This window comes from Pithys albifrons, chromosome Z (assembly GCF_047495875.1).
Source record: "Pithys albifrons albifrons isolate INPA30051 chromosome Z, PitAlb_v1, whole genome shotgun sequence".
In the NCBI taxonomy this organism is placed as follows: Eukaryota; Metazoa; Chordata; class Aves; order Passeriformes; family Thamnophilidae; genus Pithys; species Pithys albifrons.
The window spans coordinates 38247316-38267382 of NC_092497.1; the positions used below are offsets into that span (position 1 = coordinate 38247316).

Here is a 20067-nt window from a genome sequence, read left to right on the forward strand (position 1 = left end):
GGTGCTGATTTTGCAGAATGCAAATGAAGTGCATTTTTTAATGCATCTTCATATAGAGGTGAACTGAAAGGTTTAACACTTGCCAGTATCTCAGACCTCCTTATTTACTACATCCATTAAAATCCAGAACAGAAAAGTTCAAAAGTTGCGTTTTCCCCTCTTCTTTTATTCAAACTTGTTAGTGAAGGCCTCAGCTGTTGAAGAAGTGTAGACTGAATTCACATTTGCAAATGTAACATTAAAAAAGAACTAGTTCTCAAATATCTTGGCTTTCAAGCCTGATATAAATCTAGATGACTTCTAGATGTCACTCCCAACCCGTATTTTTTTTGTGATCCTGCTATCCTCCACATGACTATTGTGTCTCCCTTGTGATAATGGAATGTAAAAAAATACTCATGCGGGCATGTTACCTCCTGAATGTAAGCAGAGTAATGTTTCTTCCCATTACCAGGTTTGTTTCTTCTCTGTATTTATTTCTTCTAACATAGAATGTAAAAGTGAACAGGATGAACATGGATAGCTTTACTTATAAGAGTCAATTTATTTATAAATCCAGTGAAGTTTCCTCCATACATACACGCACTTTGGATCAGGCCTTTATGAATGAAAGCTCTTTAGGAAAGAGCCTGTGGGTTTTATTTGCATGTAAAATACATGTGTTTTCAGAAGGTATGGCACTATTAATAGTAAAGAAATAGGGAATTAATCTTACAGGTGAGACATTGATTGAATTTATGAAGTGGTTTTTTTTGTTTTGTGACATTTGTAAGTCATCAGTGGAAGAACAGAGGATGGTGTCGGACCATTATGTGGCCATTACATCATTGGGGTGGAAGGATATGGCAGGTCTAGCGAGCAGCTGCTTGGTCAGAGCTTTGTCATTTAGGAGCCACGGTGCCGATATAAGGAGAACATTGTAAGCTCACCTGTCAAGCAAAGCAAGGCATTTCCCTTGTTATCATTTACCAAGATGTGCTCTAATAACACTGCAAGAAGTGGAGACTTCCTTTTTCCACTCATATGCCAGGTGAGAGTCTTTCGTGAGGTGAACATGAAAGCACTGAGCTGAGGCTGCTTTATTTTATATTTTAAATAAACAGAATTGTATTCACAAATGACTGTGCCAGTAGTAACTTAGTTCCAGAATCAGAATCTCTGCTTGAGAGGCATCTAGCTTGGCACCAGTGATGGCAGGTGAAAAAGAATTTAGTAGCATAAGCTGAATATATTTTTATGTGATTCATCAAGAACTGCGGTTTTCCTGTTGAAATGAAGCATTCCAAAATAGGTGTAAGAAAATGGAGAATTGAGAAGTGTTGCAAGAGGGAAATGTTTTGGTAGCTTGAATAGAAGTGTGCAATATCTAAAATATTTTTAAATGCAGGTTTCTATCCCCCCCCCCCCCTTTTTTTTCTTTTGCAGGCAGTCATTTTAGAAAATGAAGAGCTCCCTAAAATATTTCTTGATTTTCTGAACGTTCGCCATGTACCTACCTTGCCAAAAGCAGAAAGCTGTGGGTAAGCTCTCATTTACTGAAAAATACATGGAGGCCAAAAGGCCCATATCCACTCAGTGCTGATGCAATTCCATTGACTTAAAATGGTCTTGCTGCCAACTCTAACACTGTAAAATAAATGAGTATTAGGTCCATATTAAGTATGTTTATATATCCCCAAAAGGTCGTAAAATAAATCCAGCCTCTTCAAAGACAGAAGTGAAGTTGAATGTAATATTCTTGGAAAGTAAAGGAGTTTAGATGAGAAAAATATGATTTTCTCACAGATCTTTAAGTATCTACTGAAATGTAAGATTTTCATAAACACTCACTAAAATTGCATACAAAGCCTTTGTGTGTGTTTTATGGTCATAGTATCTGCACAAAATAGAAGTTCATTCTGTGATCATTTTATGATCTCTGTGTTTGAAAATGAGGTCTTTCACCTTCGTGATGATATCTACCCCAATGACCCAACTGGCCTTCCCATGGGAAGGATTCGTAATCAGAGTAGCAGAAGGGAATCTTAGTAGTGTAAGTGTAATAACTGCAGAAATACCCAAAACAATGTAGCTGGAAGCTCTGTTACCTCAGCAACTGTGAGCTTTGTAGGGAGAATTTTATTTTGCTATGTAAGCTGGCATGGTTGATAGTCCAGCAGTGTTACGAGAACTTGCTCCCCAGAAAGCCACATGGCCCTTTTTTCACTTTGTGGGAGGCTCTTTGGATCTGCAGTGCTGAGAAGGCAAGTTGACTCGAAGATTAGAAGCCCTCTTTACACTCTGATGTATCTATGACCCAGGACAGTGTACACAGTGAGTCAGAAGCTAACAGACTTGTGGGTGTCACTTGCAGTTAATTACATCAATCAGTATCCTCAGTGGGACTGTACCCCAACACTTCATAGGTAGATAGATGGAAATGCTTGTGAATCTCTTACAGTAAAATGGGTCTATCATTTTCAGGTAGTGGTGGCTGTAAAATAATACAATCGCCCACATTCACTTCATTAAACTGCATCATACAGCCACCAACAAGAAAAAGATTGCTCCCTTTGGTGATACTTAAAGAATGTGGATTTTTTTAAAATTATATAATTAATTTTGTTGTAACCAAAGCTTCCTCTGACTTTACTTGCAGCTCTTTTGATGAAACAGAATCTGAAGAATCAAGGTGAGCTTAATTACTGCTCTTTCTAGGACACCTGATTATCAAACTACCTGAAATTATTGGTGTTTGCTGTATTTGTTCCTTGCAGGTGACAAATTAGCAGTAACTTAGCCTTAAATTAGATGTAGTTGTTAAATATTATGGCGAATTTCATCAGCTGTGCTAGATCCATCCTTTTGTAGTGTGAGTTGAGCATCCTTATGCTAGTATTGAGTAATTTCTTACAAAACTAGTAGAATACTGCTAATTCTGGAATACATCTGGGAATGTATTTTTCATAGCAAAAAGATTTAGCAGAAAAAATTAGAGATTTAGGTTCTCTCCTATGCATTTGATAGAGCCTTGTATGTATCTGGTTGCATGGCTTGGCATGTGCATGTACAAAGCAGAGAGGAGGGGCTTGGGGGAGACTGAATATGGTGACATTTTGAGTCTGTTTGGTGTCCTGAAGAGCTTGTAGTCATGGAGCCTGGTTGTAGATGGTCTTGCGGCCTGCATTGCACCAAGTGCCAGGGAGGACAGTCAAGATCAGGAGGACCCAGAGACAGCTGCAAGCCACGCCTCCAGGATGTAGCCCCTTCACCTCCAGCTTCACACTGTGGGTTTTGCTGTGTGGCTGAGAAGCAGAAAACTTTGCTTCCAGATGGATCCTGCCCTACTGGGCAGCACTGGTGTGTGGAAATGCACCGATGGCTTCCCCACAGCTCAATCCCCTCGCTTTATCAAAGATAGTTTGTAGAATATTCTGTGTGCTGTCCCTTGATACTGACATCCCTGTTCTTGACCTTTCCAGCAAACTGTCCCACCAGCCTGTGCTGCTGTTCCTAAGGGATCCATATGTCTTGCCTAAAGCCAAAGGTAATCAAACCTGTCATCTGTTAACAGCACTTTACTGATCTGACCCTGCACCACATAAACCACATTATTATTAATACTGGCCTAGTCAAGTGACACGAGTCCAAAATCTAATAACCTGCCAATAAAACGATAGTTTTTGTGTAAGAAACTATTAAAACACTAAATGGTGTGGGTGATTTATAAAAGGCTGGAATTTTCTTCCCCAGTTGTTCTCTCAGACAAACCCATTGAGAATTCAAGTCAAAGGACAAAGAACATTGCATTTCGTTTCTTGTTGTTGACCCTTTGGGCTATTTTGCCTGAAGGATTTGAACTTAGAAGCCTAGTCCTTTGTAAGTGCTTTTTCCTTAAACACCAGTCGATCTACTGCACTCATGTTTGTATTTCCATTTGGATTATTACTATTTCTTATCATCTTTAGCCTCTAGAATTGTTTACAGGGAAAAAATGTATACTTTAAGCATAATTGATGTGTTTCACAGGACAATTACATTAGCCTTCATCTCATAATTTATAGTTCAAAAGAATGTTTGAAATAGCTTGTTATAAACCCTTTTTTTTATTAAAAGTTATCTTGAATATGTGCAGGAAAGAAAAAAGAACCATTTGCAGAGTGTGTTTTGTCATTTCACTTGTTTGAACTGTTACTTCTACTAATTTTGTTACTAAGCAATGTAATGTTTTCAACAGACAATTTTCTCCCTGAGCTGTGCATTAAGATTTGTTTTTAATGTGGCATTTTGTTTAATTTTACAAAATACTGCGTAGAAATCAATAGTCAGATTCTTGCACTACCTTGAAAGTCATTAAATTTTTAAGGATAAATTTAGGAAACTTTTAGGAAAATTTTTAAGGATAAATTTAGAACCTACATTTTTGCTTGTAGGTTCTTAGCCAATGGAGTGTATTTCCTTGAGATTTTCTCAGAATGTATACAAATACCCGAAGGGAAGGTGTAAAGACAACAAAGCCAGTCTCTTTTCAGTGCTGCCCAGTGACAGGATGAGAACATCAGGAACACCACGAAACACTTTTTCACCAAGCCCAGACACAGGTTGCCCAGAGTGGTGATGGAGTCTCCATCCTTGGAGATACCCGGAGGCTGTCTGGACAAGGTCCTGCCTGAAGAGAGTGTTGGATCAGATGACCTCCAGTCATCTCTTCCAGAGTGCAACCACGATTCTGTTCCTTTTTCAAGCAGTTTATCAAAACCATAGGGATAAGGCACATGTATTTTGAGGGGATTAGTCTCCCTGTCCACTCTGGCTACTAGTGTGGCCCAACAGTATTGACCCTATGGAGCGTTAATGAACCCAAATTTGTGGTTCTAGAGTGAAAGACAGCAGAAGCCCTGTGTTACCCAGGCCCACGTTAGAAGACACATTACAGGATTGTTTAGTTTTTACTTTGACTTAGCACTGGTCTGGTCACGTGGACTGAAAGTCCATTTGAAGCCCAAGTGCAAATCATAAAATCAATGAATCAAAGCACAGTAGTGGGAGAGGGTCGCTTCACAAGGTCTCCTCTGATCAGGTGACAACAGTAATGAAGAAGCACTCACAGTTACCTCTGTTTAAAAGTTGATCAGATGCTGCCTGTACTAATATTTAGAGTGAGCCATATTGCATGTCTCCATCTTACTGTTTAATGATCCTCCTAATTGCATGATTGATTCCCTTGAGAGCAGGGTGTAAATTATGAACATCATTTAATTTCATACCATTATAAAGACATAGAATGGATTTCATATACAGTTATCCTGAAACATGTAACATTTTGCTGTAAGGCTTCTGTTCAGGATTTTGCAGTTCTGTGATGGTATTTATATTCCTTCCATAACGTGTACTCCAACACAGGCTAAGCTTCCTTTTTGTGAAATCATTAGGAACTTTGTAATCAACTTCATAGCTATTCTTTTAAGTAGTATTTTTCTTGGATGAAGATAAAAGCCTCTTCTAATGTGTAGGACCTTTAAATATTAAGTAGACCTTCATTACTGACATCTGAAACAAAGGGCATTTCAGACTTTGGCCAAGGCATTTTCTAGCCTTCACCCAAAATATTTAGAATTTTATATAGCAGGTGAACATTCTTTGTATTTGAAAACCCTAAAGCATCAAATTCTTTTGCAAGTTATTCTTTACCTTAACAAATTAAAACACAAATTAGAAAGTCAGTTGTGGTTTAAAAAAGGAAGAAGAAAACCAAATTGTAAGTTTAGAGGTTCTACTGGTTGACTCTAGTTAGAAAGAAACACAGTTTTTACACAACTATCATTGCCTTTAATTCTTCTTCTTTGTTTTTAGTTTGCAGCACAGAGAAAATATAGATGAGCTTTCTAAAATTTTCTCTCAGATCAGTTCTCACTTTGATAGATTCTGATTTCCTTGTAAAAACAGCCAAAGTGGTTCAACCTATTATCAAAAGTAAGTGTCCATAGCAAGTAACTATTTGTTGTATGTTTTCTTTGAAAAAGGTGAACAGTTGTTTCAATCAGAAGAAGTCTTTCCTGAATACAGGAATGCCTGTGTTAATATATTTCCATAAAATAGGAAATAGAGTGAGTTTGAAACAAAATAAATAGCTCTTTCTGAAGCAGAATACTCAAAGAATATTTTTACTCTCTCATTGCACTGTTACTTGTCTTTATAAAATACAGTCTTGCCATAATTCCAGTGACTGGGCTTTAAGCACTGTTGAATTGCAAAACAACATTCCAAAAAAAAAAGATTCACAGGATTCACAGTTATAAACCTCACTGATTTTCAAATTCCCTGTTTCATGATGTATCCAACAGTCCAATGCACATCACTTTTTGTGTAAGGGTGGTGGGAGGAAACAAAAAGTAATATTCTCAAGAAAAATGAAGGAAAAACCCAAAATGCTGCAAATTGAAGATGATGCCTCAGAAGCTAAAAAAAATGGAATCTGAGGTTTACTGTCACTTGTTTGAAAATTGCTCTGATGATTCTTTAAACCATGCAAAGATCACAGATCTGTAAGACTGTGCTTTGATGTATTTATACATTTAACTTGACATACCTGATTTTTTTAAGCAGCAAAGGATCACAGTAACTCTAATGTTGTAAAGATGTATAATTATTTAAATCAATCCTTCTTTTCCTATACATACTGAATGTGTTATAGAAGAACCGATACAAACGGATTTCTGGAACTGTGGCATTTAATTCAGAAAGCAAGCATCAGATTGTCTTGACAAGTGTATTTTTAATAACATTCATGACAACTGCATAGGGTTATTCTTCCAGGGTAATTCGGGACAGCTGAGGTTGCAGGATCTGAGGAAAAATTATTGGATTCAAAAGATTAACAAGTCATTTATGACTTTCGATGAGAAGTTGGGGAGAATTATGCATGTATTGTTTACAGTGGAGGTTACAGTTCGTTACAACATCCTAAAATAACTGTTTTCAACATTAATATTCTGGAATCACCTCATTAATACCAATGAAATAACACATTAAGCTTGTAAGGTGTTTTTTTAATAAAGTCCAAATCTACTTTTTGCTCAGTATTTTTACATCAAAAATTATTTTTGTGAAAGAATTAGGGGAAAAATCTAATTCTCATCCACATTTGATGAGTAAATTTATCAAGTATCTAATTATTTTTACAAAAGCTTGATTTCCCCTTTGTGAATATCTTGTAGGCGGATAGTTGAAGATTTGGTTAGTGTGGAAAAGTCTGTTATCAGAAATAGTCTGTTCTTAGAGGCAAATCCATTTCCTAGTATACTAGCAATTTTAAAGTTGCAAGATGTGATCAGGAATTCTTACTGTTAATGCCTGGGTCCTTAAAGTAATCCCTTCATTAAAAACACCGGTGCATTTCAAAAATCTTTTCACTTCAATAATGTACATCCTGCCATTCTCTGCTTGAATCTATTACTGTGTTCTATCAGGTAATTCTTTCATGTGAAATTGAACATGAAAATTAACTGCCAGTTTGCTCTGCATCTGTGGTAACAAAATAATGGGGATTTTTTTCCTTCAAATATTATGGGATGACTTTTTGTAACATGTGACATTTTATGTTGATTGGACAACTTGAAAATTTCCTGTCTCAATCATCTCTGTACAGGCATCCTCAAGTCTTCGCAGTTTAAACATTGCTGTAAACCACAATCAAAAAAACAGCTTTGAAGTATTCCCAGTAGCAATCTTGAAATTTCTTCAAGTATATTGAGATTTTGTTAGAAACTGAATTGCCAGTGTAATCCATCTTCCTTGTGAGAAAAGATTCAGATAAAGGCTGGAGCCTAGCAGCATTAAGTATTAGAACATCCCTTTAAATCAATCAGCTACAAATCTGGCAGCGCATTCCTGTAATGCCCAGTGCTACCCTACGGTGGCTTTAGTGCTGAAACAGCACTACTAATAGCATATCCCAGCATGGACAAACAGTAACCTAAAGTCTATGAGGCCTTACCAAGTTACGTTTCACAAAAACATTTATATTGTACTGACATGGATAAGAAAGTAAGTTTCTTTCTTCTTTTCTTTTTTTCAGATGATTTTCCAAATGTAGTTATAGATGGCATTCTACATGGAATATTTTATCCTCATTTACTGCCCAGGTAGAAGTGATGTGTGGTGAGAAGAAGCTGAAGCAAGTCTCTGCGTCATATTTAATAGAATTAACAGGAATAAAATTCTGCGATGTGAAAATTGTGCTTAGAAGAAAGAGGCACAACCACAGATTAAGTTCAAGCATTGTATCTTTTAAAATAAAATCACTGTCATTACAGTTGCTGCTTTAAAAAAAAAACAGATATGGAAACAACAATATTGAAGTTATTTATACCTTCTTATATTGACATGCTCTACCTATTTAACACTAAATGTTCTAAGTCATACACTGAATTGTGCTAACCTTTGAAATTTTACTAATTATTTCAATAATTTTTATCAAAGCAAACACTAAACCTCTTTGCACAAGAATTATTTCCCAGCACATGATCTATTGCTGGCACTGGATGCGTTAAAAGTGCTGAAAAGTGTGTGAGGAATTGGAAACACACTTTCACATTCTGAAATACATGGCACTCTGAGGAAATTTTCTAGATTTTAGTTGAAATTATTTTACTTACCAGGAGCTTTTAAGTGGTATGTATGGATCTCCACCCAGTTACAACATCTAACCTGTGTGTATGTTTACTCTCAACATCAACTTGCAGATTGTATTCCATATCTTAACATTTTGTAAGTCACAGAGGATAAAACTGTGGCAAGCTAAACTAAGACCATGATTAAGATTATGATCAAACTAAAACTGACACATATGTTCAGATTTAACTGGAAATTTGTATGTGTGTTACTGGACATTACAAAATAAATTACTAGGACATGAATGTACTGCTTCAGTGTCTTTTTTGTGCTTTTCTATTGAACCAAAACATTTCTCTGAGCTTCTGTCATCAGATGAGTCTCACAGGTGTCTCCTCAGGAAGGATGAGAAAATACGTATTTGCTTATTTAAAGCTCTTAGCACCACACCACCTAGGCTTACAAAAGTATATGTCTTGCTGAAAAAAATTCAGTGTAATGGAACAGCCTGTTAGTCAGTGGGCTCATCTGCAGAAGAGAGTGTTGCACAAAAGCAGCAATGGCAAAGCTAAGCACAAACACAAGCCTGATCCCAGAGAGACAAAAGTTGCATCCTCTGACTACTAAAACATATTTAGAAGCTGCCTGGGGAGAGTGAAAAGCTGAGACTTGGATAAAAGGTAGCCCTGTAACTGCAGCACTTGTTCACGAAGCAGAACGCTATGCTGTCTGCAGAATCAACCTCTAGGAAAGCTTTCAGCTACAAGCAGAAAGCTGTTTAGGCAAGAGAGTGAGGCATTCTTGCTCCTGCTTCCTAACCCTGCTTCCCAGAATTTAAACAGGTTAAACAGTTATTAGAAAAATTATGATGGGTAAAATGGAAGTCTGATTGCCTAGCACTAGACAAGTTTAGAGGCCCTCAGCAAGTTCTCCTCTATTTAAAAAGGACAGTAATCCTTTCACAAAGCTCTGAAAAGAAGTGTCAGGAGAGGCTCCAGAGCTGTGGATGATGAACCAGGCGCATCCCTGTAACTGCAAATGACATGGCAGGAGGACCTGGAGTAAATCCTTGCCAACAGTTTCCCATTTCCTTGCAAGTGGAATGCCTGTAGGTACAATCTCCTGCCCTGGCCCACTTCAACTCTGGATAACTCACATGGACTCTAGGACACGCTTCAGGAAACCACTGACTACAAAGAGGAGTGGTGTGGTGCCTGCTGCACAGGTGCTTGAGTCCTTCATGAAATCTTGGCACCAAGTTCTAAAACAATGTCAACTCAAAAGAAAAAATCTGCTCCCTCTCCTGTGAAGTACTATGCACCTCATTAGAGAACTGAATTAACACAGGTGTCTCTTACCTTAGACTGACTTTGTTTAAAAGCTACCAGTTAAGCTGTCAGAGTTACTTACAAAGCATCAAAAAAATAATGAACCTATAGTTGCTTCTCTCATGTTCAGCAAAATTTAACGAAAAAGCATTTGAACTTTGTAATAAATAACATCAGTTAGGTTACAAAACTCACCATGCTGTAAAACAAAGACTCTTCTGTTTTAGTAAGTTTCTAACTAATTATTTAATAACAGAAAAACTGTTCTTTGTTGATTACAGGATGGTATCTGTATACTGTGGTTCTTTGAAAGAAAGCAGGGACTTTATCTGATATGTTAAGATTAGGTGAATTTACCATCTCTGCTCTATGCTTACAACCTAATTTCCTGGAAAGCAGAATGCCCTGCAGAATCAACTGAGGTGAGAAAAAAAAGACTTTCATGGGGGGCGGAGCGGGGGAGGGGGGAGAGTGGGAAGGAAGGAGGCAGGATAAAAAAAGTTTTCAAGTATTTATTTGAAATCAAAGTTTATTTATTCAAAACACCTTTTTAATTTTTTTTTTAAATGCCAGTAGCATTACAGAAAATATTTTCAGTTGAAAAGATGAAAAAGGCTAAAATTTCCAAAGAAAACACACGACTGTTTTAAAATTTTGGAAAAATAGAATTACTGCTTTAATTTTTCATGGAAGACTTTTTCTGCAAGATCTGGAATTTAGTGGGATATGTCTTGAATGTCAAGGAGTGACAGTTGCATCAAGTTGTTACAGAAATGGTCATATCTTTCATGTATTTGGTAAATGCTAAGTTTTGCCTAAATATAGCCTCATATGTTTTGAGAAGAGAACTTGATGGATAGTAAAGATCAGTCAAAAACAGGAATTAAAGAAAAGTCATTAAGTTTTTGTTTTAACTGCTGGTCTCACCAGTCACCTACTTCAACTACAAATGGTTCCTTTACAACTATTTTGCCACTGTTGACAATCACACAGTCTTGAAGGGGCCGGTCGTGTTCATCTGTCTGCTGCAGTTCAATGGAGTGCACCACAGACTATTAAAAAAAACAAACAGAAGAGTTCACCTTAGCCAAGGAAACTCCAGTAGCTGAGGCCCAGCACCACATAAGCAGCCAAGTGCTCATAGCATCACTGTTTATTAACCAACGTTTGAAAGAACACCTTTACTCTGTTAAGTTCCCATATGCTTTTTACCCTCACATTAAAAATTATGCCACTCTGCAACTCATACACAGCTGACAGAAGTACAGGGAGGGCTGCTTGCCCTTCTGGAAAAACTCTCAGGCAACAAAAGCATTATGAAGGGGCAACCGAAAATATAAGTTCAGCTGACCCTAGTACATAGAGGGTTCCGTCCGTAACCTATGAGCAGAAAGTGAATCCAGAGATCAGAAAAGATGATCTAATTTTAAGGATGGTTTCTAGTTGGACAGCATAACTGTGCTTCCAGAATCTGGTTACTGCTTTTACCTTTAGCATATACCACACACATACAGATTTTAAACATGTTACCATGCCACTAGTATTTTTCAAGGACAAAATTCAGTTGGGTATATTGACTAACTGACTTTGAATGTTTGCCCATTAATCTAACTAAATTAAAATTTAGTCTAATTTTCACCTCAAAAAATGAAAATTGAATTCAATAGGAGTGTGGAGGAGAGGGACAAATGTTCTAATGAGGTTTTCAAATTCCTCCAAGAACTTGTTTGTCCAGCAGCACATGTTTTCCCCATTAATTTCAAAACACAGATTAAAATGGAATAATTTAAAAGGAAAACCAGACTAACATATTCATTTGAAAGTATCATTTTTAAACTTAACATTCTATTCGGCCTTTTACCAGTTTTGCAGCTGTGTACAGTTTGAGAGAATTAACGACTTTTTTTGTTTAAACAGATCTGAACATAGATGTGTTTTTATACATTCACATGCTGCCAAAAACCCCAATAGTAAAAGTGTACACTAGTGTAACTAGTACATGGTATAAAATGAGATTTTAGCTTGTACAATTATAATTATTTAGTACCTAACAGTGTTAGTGAAAGGAGGACCTGAACTTACTGCATTTGTAATCTGTAAAGGTGTCAGTGTTGATTTCAGCAGCTACTGGTCTGAAACAAAGGCTGTGAAAGCCAAAATCATGATTTAAGTTTCCATTTCTGCAGTTACAATTTGCTATTTCAGTTCTAAATTGTCCAGCTGGATCTCTTCACAACCATCCTGTACCATTAGATGAACACTCAACTGTTTTGAACCAGAGTTGTGTAAGTTACTGTCATATAGATATAACATGGCAGAACTTGTCCAGATTTTTTTGTATTAACCTTGCTACTACGCTCAACTTACCATTCCATCAAGAACTTTGCCAAACACTACATGTTTTCCATCTAACCAAGAAGGCTTTGTCACACTGATGAAGAACTGGGATCCATTGGTGTCTGGGCCAGAATTAGCCATGCTAACCCATCCGATTCCATAGTGTTTGAGCTTGAAGTTCTCATCTGGAAACTTTTCTCCATAGATGCTTCTTCCTATGACAAAACATAAGAAAGCAAACTTTAAAAAAAACTTAAAAAAACAAATAAAAAGCCTTTTTTGTTCAAAAATGGGAAAAGCAAAGTATCAATTCAGGACCTGAAGATTCATTCTTTAGGTAAGCACAGCAACATCACTTCCATCATCAGTGATTCCATAATTAAAAATCATTTTGCATGCAAAAGAAAAAGGTAAGCTAAACCACCAGTGATATAAGGAGAGAATAGGTAAAGCTGACGATGCTTTATCCTTTGAATTTAACAGTGAAACCAAGTACCTTGAAAGGTCTTGCTTACAGATACCACTGAACAACAGTATGCTTCATCCTATTCAACAAATTTAAATTATCTAATTACAGCTACTAACAATAGGGCTGCCAGGTTTTGTGGCAATTTCAGTATTTATACCTTTTCCTCCTAATAAGAAATTGTTTCAGACATGTTTAAAAACATATGAAGACCAGGTCGAAGTTAGACTAAAATACTTGGTGTGGATTTGTACAACCATGACATACAGATTTTGATGTTTCTAAAATAGTTCAAAAGAGAAAACACTTGAGTGATGTTTAAACCCTCATCACTTTGAAAAGAGAAGGGTCTCTTGTCTCATTCTTCACTTGTGCAGTGCCTAGTAGAATGGGGACATTACTCCCAACACCATCAGATACAGTCCCAATAAATAATATTAGCAGGGAAATAAAGGCTGCCTATCTCTAATGCTAAAACTGTGTCTTTGGTATTTTATTCTTCCCCATTGTGGACTCCAAGAGGAATGTGTGTTTTCCATTCAATCCCAGCAGGGAATTCAGTAACATTGTTGCAGACAGCTCAAATTGTAGCACCTGAAGGATGTGTGTGAAAAGAAAGGGAGGAAATCGAAAGCCATAATGCATGCAATGCAAGAGATGCTGTGCTGGGACTGCTCTCCTCAGTGGACTGAACTGGTGTCTCAGAGGCTCAAGAGGGAGGAGTGACACACACAGCCAGGATTCACACCACCAGTAAGTTTGTGGTTTCAATTTTAGTAAGCAAAAAAAAAGGAGAGGGCATGACCTTCCTTTTCTAATTTTTGCCTCCCTGTGTTGAAATTCCCTCTCTTAGAACATTCCAGAATGTTCCTCAGAACCGGCTAAGCTCAGGGCAGAGAAGACAGCCCCCTCCTTCCCTACCTGCCTTCCCTCTATGCAATTTCACTGTTTCATCATGGATTAAATTTCTGCTGGACGACGGACTGGTTCACGTACGTATACATGCAATCAGTGAGTGAAGGAGCGCTGTCACAAAGCCAGAGCAGGGGTCAGTGAGTGAAGGAGCGCTGTCACAAAGCCAGAGCAGGGGAAGGGTGAAGACATCCATCATGTGGAGACCATAAGTTGTAGGAGCAGCTCAGCTGGTCATGTGGCTCCAGCCCAGCACACAAAGCCATGTCTCTTGAATGGGGACAAGTCACAGACAGAAAAGAGCTATCTGCAAAAATTGAGGACACAGGAAGAGCCACATATACTTATAATGAAATAATCTAAATAACTGCAGCTTATGTTCCAAGATGCTTTGAAAAGTACTACATGCTCCAAAACAAATGGGGTTTGGCTGGGGATTTTTCATTTATGTGAGCTGAAAGAATGAAGGAATATGCTGTTTTGCCCATCTTTTCAGCACACATTTGAACAAAGAAAAGGGAACCTGGAAGATTCTAAGTATGTTACCTCCCGATCCATCTCCTGCTGTAAAGTCTCCTCCTTGAATCATGAAGTCTTTGATCACACGATGAAATTTACTTCCTTTGTATCCATATCCTCTCTAAGAAAATGAAATAATTCTTTAAATGAAAATAAAGTCCAGTTCTGTACAGTCATACGGAAATACAGAAGTTGTGTATGTCTAGATTTCACCGAATATACCAGCACTGGATATAAAACTGCCAAGAAACTCATTAAATTGAGGTGCAGGTGAATGCAGCTACACTGCACTGCCACAAAGCAGGTATTATTTAGGTGATCAAAGTTGTTGCCTTTATTTGGCTGGCATCTGACCACAGTAACTTTACATGCTAGACCTAAAAGGCAGGGACAAATTGAGGTGGTGATATCCAACATCTCATAATTACATGTCATGAACCGAGGACCTGGGAACACACACACCAGTGCACAGCCTTGAGGATGGCACTCTTGTACAGTCTCCAGTGAAATAAGATCATCAGTTCACAACTGAAACATCATTAAACAAACATTGTCTTTCCAATTCAAAATTGAGTACATAGTGGAAGAAAACCACAAACATACTTCTCCAGTTGCCAATGCAATGAAGTTCTCCACGGTCTTTGGGACAACTTTTCCAAACAATCCAATTACAATTCTGCCAACATCTTTGTCTCCAATCTTCACATCAAAGAACACCTGAATATTTTGTGAAGAGAACAAAAGTGATACAAATGTGAGCGCAACAAACGGCCATGCTTTTCAAAGCACCAGGTGGCAAGAAATGACTTCTGGTATTGAAAGTATCCTCAAATTCCTGAGGGTGCTATTTGAGAAAAATCCTTTCAGAGCCACCGAAATCAGATCAGGCAGAAAAATTTTAGAGAACTGGTAACTCTGTGTTTAGATTCTTACTGATTTTAAGGCTCAACGGGACTGCTGTATCACAAATTTGAAGATAGTGTTCCAGAAGATTTTTCCCAGACATGCATGTCTTTAAAGGTGTATGGAAAACATGAAATATGAAAGTAAGTAAGAACAGTAATGCTATTCCCATTTGGTGAAAAATAACTATGGTACTGACACTCCCCACTAACAAGAAGAGTTTGCTATCCACTCATAATCTTCATTCATCTCCTGTATGTGACCAAGAATAGGCAAAAGCCTAAATGTCATTAAACTGACAAACAGCGGGAAGAAAATCCTATGGCTCAAGCAAGACATTGTTTTCCTAAATATGAATTCAAATCTGACAGAGAAATAAGCAAACCAAATGAATGCCTAAAAGCTTTGATGTATATGTTGCTGAAAAACAAGCTCAAAAAGGCAAATGAGTTATAAGGCATTTTAATATAATTCAGAATCTATGAATGCATATTTGAACTTGCAAAAATGTTCCGATAATTACTGAAAACAGGAACAGCTGTCAGGAAATGAGGCATTTTGAAGTTCTGAAAAAGTTACATAAAGGCTATTACAACTTCTAGGAAACAGCAATGTATATTCCTATGATGTGGTATTTGCTGTTTCTTGTGGCACTCAACCAAGTATTACTTGTCTGCAATGCTAAGAAATTAGTCCAATAATGATAATAAATGACCACAGTCTCTCCAACGTGAATGCCTCTTTCACACTCTCCTACTAACATTTCTACCGTTTCTTGATCTTCCATGTGGTTTTGACTGTTGAACTTTTGGCTAACGCTATAAAAGCACTATAAAGAAAATAAAATTCCTTTTGATACACCTCATTCATTTCCTTGGCACTTGGCACTGAATAACATACTCCTTAGATGTGTGGCTCCCAAAGCACTAACAGCACACTTTCACTAATTTTTAACACTTTTACAAAAAAACCTCTCTGAAATTTGCCACCAGGGTTATCTAGTAAGGGGTATTGCCTGCCTACATTTTCTAAATGCACCCTATTATGTCTGGAAATGTTGTTCTAGTAGGACTGCCTGAAATATATGAAATATATAAGCAGACACGTAACAGAACTGAGGCTACCAAATGATCACCTCAGACAGCAGTTAACATCAACACTTTCACAGAGCACACGGAGTCAAGTCAGTGCTGTAAACCCAGCCTGTCGGAGGAGACTTAGTGGACAAGGATTTCATCAAATGGCAGAAGTATTATAAACGCTGGGTGGATGAAGATGCGGAGGTGCAAGAGCCGGGAAAACCATGGAAGAAGCTCGATAAAGACCGCGAGGGCTTTAAGAGCTATTTGGACATTTCCCAGTTTAATTGTTATATACCCCAAAATGGCTACCCTTGTCTTTTTCCCTTAGTCATCCCTGTCCAGGTTTCTCCTTCCCACAGACCCTCAGGGCATTTTCCCGCCAACCCTCTCCTGATTGGTCCCTGTTTGGTGCAGTGCACCATTTCCCTCATATGGTTATGTTCTCCCATTGGTTCTCCCCTTAATTTGCATGCCCACCAATGAGATGTATCGCTCCTCCCTGTCTCCTCCCCTTACTCCGCCCATATTCTAGAAAGTTCTTTGCTCCCCTATATAAGTCCGGGCACCCCAATAAACTTTGCTTCTCTTCGTGGACTCTCGACTCGTGTGGGCCTCTTCCTTCGGGGGATCGTCGCCGGGTTCGGAGAGGGAGGAGCCATCCCTGAGCTTCTAAGGAGCTGGTCCCTCAAGAGCACACGCTATTGCTCTTCGAGCCCTTCTCCTAGGAGCGCCACTCCAATCTACTGTATCGGTGGACAATCAATCATCCATCGATACCAGCCCACCAGAAGAACTCATATGTGGTATTGCCACTCGCCTAAGCAGCAAATCCAGTACTTCAAAAAAGCATTGTTTCAGCTTATTCTGCATTTGAGAATAAACAGTGAGTTCCTGGCTTCCCGTGAGCACTCCACAAACCTGATTTACACACTTAGCGATTTTTTGAAATCTATGTGCCTTTTACTTACGTGCCACATTATGTGTCTGTGCAAATTTCTGGCCACAAAATCAAGTACAGAAATATATGGTAGCCCCAGAAGCTATTTCTGCATAGAAAAGCCATGTTCTCCTAAGCATATTTCCTCAAGTTTTCTCAAAAGTCAATAAGCATATAGACACTAGTGAGCTGGCCAACACAGCACTTTCAAATCTCAAAAAACAGCTGGCCAGATCTTCACCAAAAACTCAGAAAGAAAATAAACATTAACTTTCAGTCTTAGTAATATTTCTACAACTATTTAATCTTATTTACAATTTGTAGTTAAGTATTTCAAGACTGAGATAAAAAAGAATGCAGCAGGATGGTTGAGTCTCATGAACATATTCATATATAACTTACACAAGAGCATAATTGAAAATCTAATTGAAAAAATGGACAAGAGCATTCTATTATTGATAAAAAAGCAAGCTAAATGTGAAAGGAAGATCTCATGATTCTTAGAGACCAGGTATTATAATGACAAATGAATTCTTGATAAATGCGAAAATACTCTGTATGGTATACAGCCACAACAAGGGGTCCAAAATCAGCTACCACTCAAAAGTGACATCCAGAGTCACTCCGAGCAGTTATATGACAAATTTGGCTTTGGGCTTTTGAAGGTCAGAGAAGGAAAATGAATGTTAGAAACAATAAAAATGGATACAGGCAAGAGATGGGCATAACTACGCCATAGCATGCATTCACACCCTGTACTGTGCATTCACATCCTGAGTGCTGCATGTAGTTCTGGCTTCTCTACTGCAGAAGGATAAAACCAACCTAAAAAAAAGTAGAAAAATGAGCAGAACAGATGCTCAAAAGATAAGGAATAACATTTTATATGAAGAAAGATTAAATAAACTATGCAAGCTGGAAGAGAGAAATCTGGTATTATTTGTCGAGCTTTGTAAAGTTACCGCTGCCTAAGACAAGGAAAATTGGCAGCTGTGATTCTTTATGTGCCTCAACAATCAGAAAAAGGCACAAATATATCCCAAGCGAGTCTGAAGAAATAAAGTAAGTTATGCACAACTAAACTTGAATATATTGCCAGAAGACTACTTGGAGGTCAAAGTGTATGAAATTTATCCTCCAAAAAAACCAAATCCATGGTCTGGAACTCCATGGCAATGAAAATGTCAGCAGCTGTAGACAACAATAGCAGTGACATTCAAAGACAAAGGCATAGTCCATGACTTAGCTGAGATCATGCCAGAGGATCAGCTCTACCCCTGTCCTGCCCTAATACATTTTCATGACTGCAGGTGTCTTTGGGAGCAAGGAAACACTTTCTCTTGAGTGTAGGTGGAAAGGTACTTTTGTAGGCAAAAACATGTAACCCCTGCCTTGTCTGAAATTGGACTAGACATCACACCTTCTGCACCAAACGTGCTTTTTGGAAAGAGATGCTGGCATGCTGCAACGAACAGGTGAATCCCCATCCTGCTGGCAGGTACCACAGTCTACAAGTCCATCTCATAGGCAGTGCCATGTGTACCACCAGGGCACAGTCCATTCTGTGACAAAGGAGCCCTGCAGCACCAAGCCTCACCCGCATCTGCCTGCAGCTGCACAGTCAGCGCGCTCCACGGAGCCACGTGCACTGCGTGTCCAAGCCCCTCACCAGCACAGATGATGAGGGCGCAGGAAACAAGGAAGCAACAAAGTGCCAGCTCTCAACACCAAGAGTTTCACAGAATCACAGAATGGGTCGGGTTGGAAGGGACCACAGTGGGGCATCTGGTCCAACCTCCCTGCTCAAGCAGGGCCATCCCAGAGCACATGGCACAGGATTGCATCCAGACAGTTCTTGAGTATCTCCATTGAGGGAGACTCCACAACGTCTCTGGGCAACCTGTTCCAGTGCTTGGTCACCTCACAGTAAAGAAGTTCATCCTTGTATTCAAGTGGAGCTTCCCGAACAGCAGTTTCTGCCTGTTGCCTCATCCTATTGCTTGGCACCACCACCAAGTGCCAGGCTACGTCCTCCGTCCTCCTCCTCCCTCAGATACTCATAGACATTGATGGGGTCTCTCTCAGTCACCTCCTGTCGAGGCTGAACAGGCCCAGCTCTCTCAGCCTTTCTTTTTCAGATGCTCCAGACCCTTCATAAATTTTGTATCCCTAGGCTGGATCCGCTCCAGGAGCTCCAGCAAAGGGGGAAAGGAGGAGAGACAACACATCAGTGCCCACCCGAGCCCTTGCCTGGTGCAGGCTGGCCCCTCCGGCATTCCCGAATCGCCCTGGGAGCAGCGGCGCCGGCAGGGTAAGGAATGGGAAGTTTCCATTTCCGCAAGCCAGAGCGGCTCCGCTGTCCCGGATTGTGCCAGCACCTACAGCGAGGCGCCGTGCCCAGAGGGGCTCAGAGACCCAACCAACCCGAAAAGCCCAACCCTTACGAAACGGGAAAGTTGTGGCGCTTGTCCAAGCCCTCCCCGAGCCCCGTGCCCTGGCGCGGGACCGGCGATGGCAGCGGCGGCGGCCGCGGGGACACCCCGGCGCGGGCCCGACCGACCCCGGGGCGAGAGTCACCTTGGCTGTCACGCTGGGTCCCCTCCTCCGGAAGGCCTGTGCCGCCGGGGCCAGGGCGCACAGGCAGGCCACAGCCCCGAGCAGCACCGCCGTTCCGCGGGCCATGGCGCTGGGCGAGCGTGCGGCGCCTGCGCCCGCCCGGGGCTCCGCCCGGCACGGCCGCCCCGGGGAGCCCGCATCGTCCCAGGGACCACCCACCGCGGGAGAGGTCACTCATCCCAAGGGGAGGGGCCACACATTGCGGGGAGCGGGCACCTGTCCCAGCAAGCTGAAGAAGTCAGCCACCCTGGAGGGAGAGCTATCACCCACCCGGGGGAAGCCGTCACCCATTCCGGGGGGAGCGCATCCCGTCCCAGGCGGCGGGCGCTGCCGAGCTTTCTTCCCCGGGCGCGGGGGCTACCAGGACGTGCCGTT

At 39.9% G+C, this 20067-nt stretch overlaps 2 protein-coding genes across 3 annotated transcripts in view; one reads left to right on the forward strand and one right to left on the reverse strand.

Annotated features, from left to right (window-relative positions):
- Positions 1–8891, forward strand: part of SNX24 (sorting nexin 24) — an 89686-nt gene extending 80795 nt beyond the window's left edge. The window contains exons 4-8 of one of the 2 annotated variants that reach the window (XR_011699908.1): positions 1426–1520; positions 2639–2671; positions 3462–3526; positions 5833–5952; positions 8057–8145. Coding sequence is in view for 1 of the 2 variants with exons in the window: in XM_071580180.1 (XP_071436281.1) it covers positions 1426–1520; positions 2639–2671; positions 3462–3526; positions 8057–8127 (264 nt within the window). In the remaining variant the exon portion in view is untranslated. Of the gene's footprint in view, positions 1–1425; positions 1521–2638; positions 2672–3461; positions 3527–5832; positions 5953–8056 lie in introns of both variants that reach the window. The other variant, XM_071580180.1, reaches the window with a different exon arrangement.
- Positions 8892–10417: 1526 nt separating this feature from the next.
- On the reverse strand, positions 10418–19815 carry PPIC (peptidylprolyl isomerase C). The gene is made up of 5 exons (XM_071580179.1): positions 19654–19815; positions 14758–14871; positions 14182–14275; positions 12288–12472; positions 10418–10972 (listed from the first exon to the last, which is right to left on the reverse strand). The coding sequence occupies exons 1-5, from the start codon at positions 19756–19758 to the stop codon at positions 10844–10846; spliced, it is 627 nt and encodes a 208-aa protein (XP_071436280.1). The 5' UTR covers positions 19759–19815; the 3' UTR covers positions 10418–10843.
- Positions 19816–20067: the final 252 nt, after the last annotated feature.

What these genes read in the sequence shown, in the direction of transcription:
- PPIC (XM_071580179.1), bottom strand. Translation starts at nt 19,758, where the DNA reads ATGGCCCGCGGAACGGCGGTGCTGCTCGGGGCTGTGGCCTGCCTGTGC. An exon ending in TTGCATTGGCAACTGGAGAA is followed by an intron (nt 14,276 to 14,757) that starts GTATGTTTGTGG and finishes TCATTTTCTTAG; the next exon opens with AGAGGATATGGATACAAAGG. An exon ending in AGCAGGAGATGGATCGGGAG is followed by an intron (nt 12,473 to 14,181) that starts GTAACATACTTA and finishes GTTTTGTCATAG; the next exon opens with GAAGAAGCATCTATGGAGAA.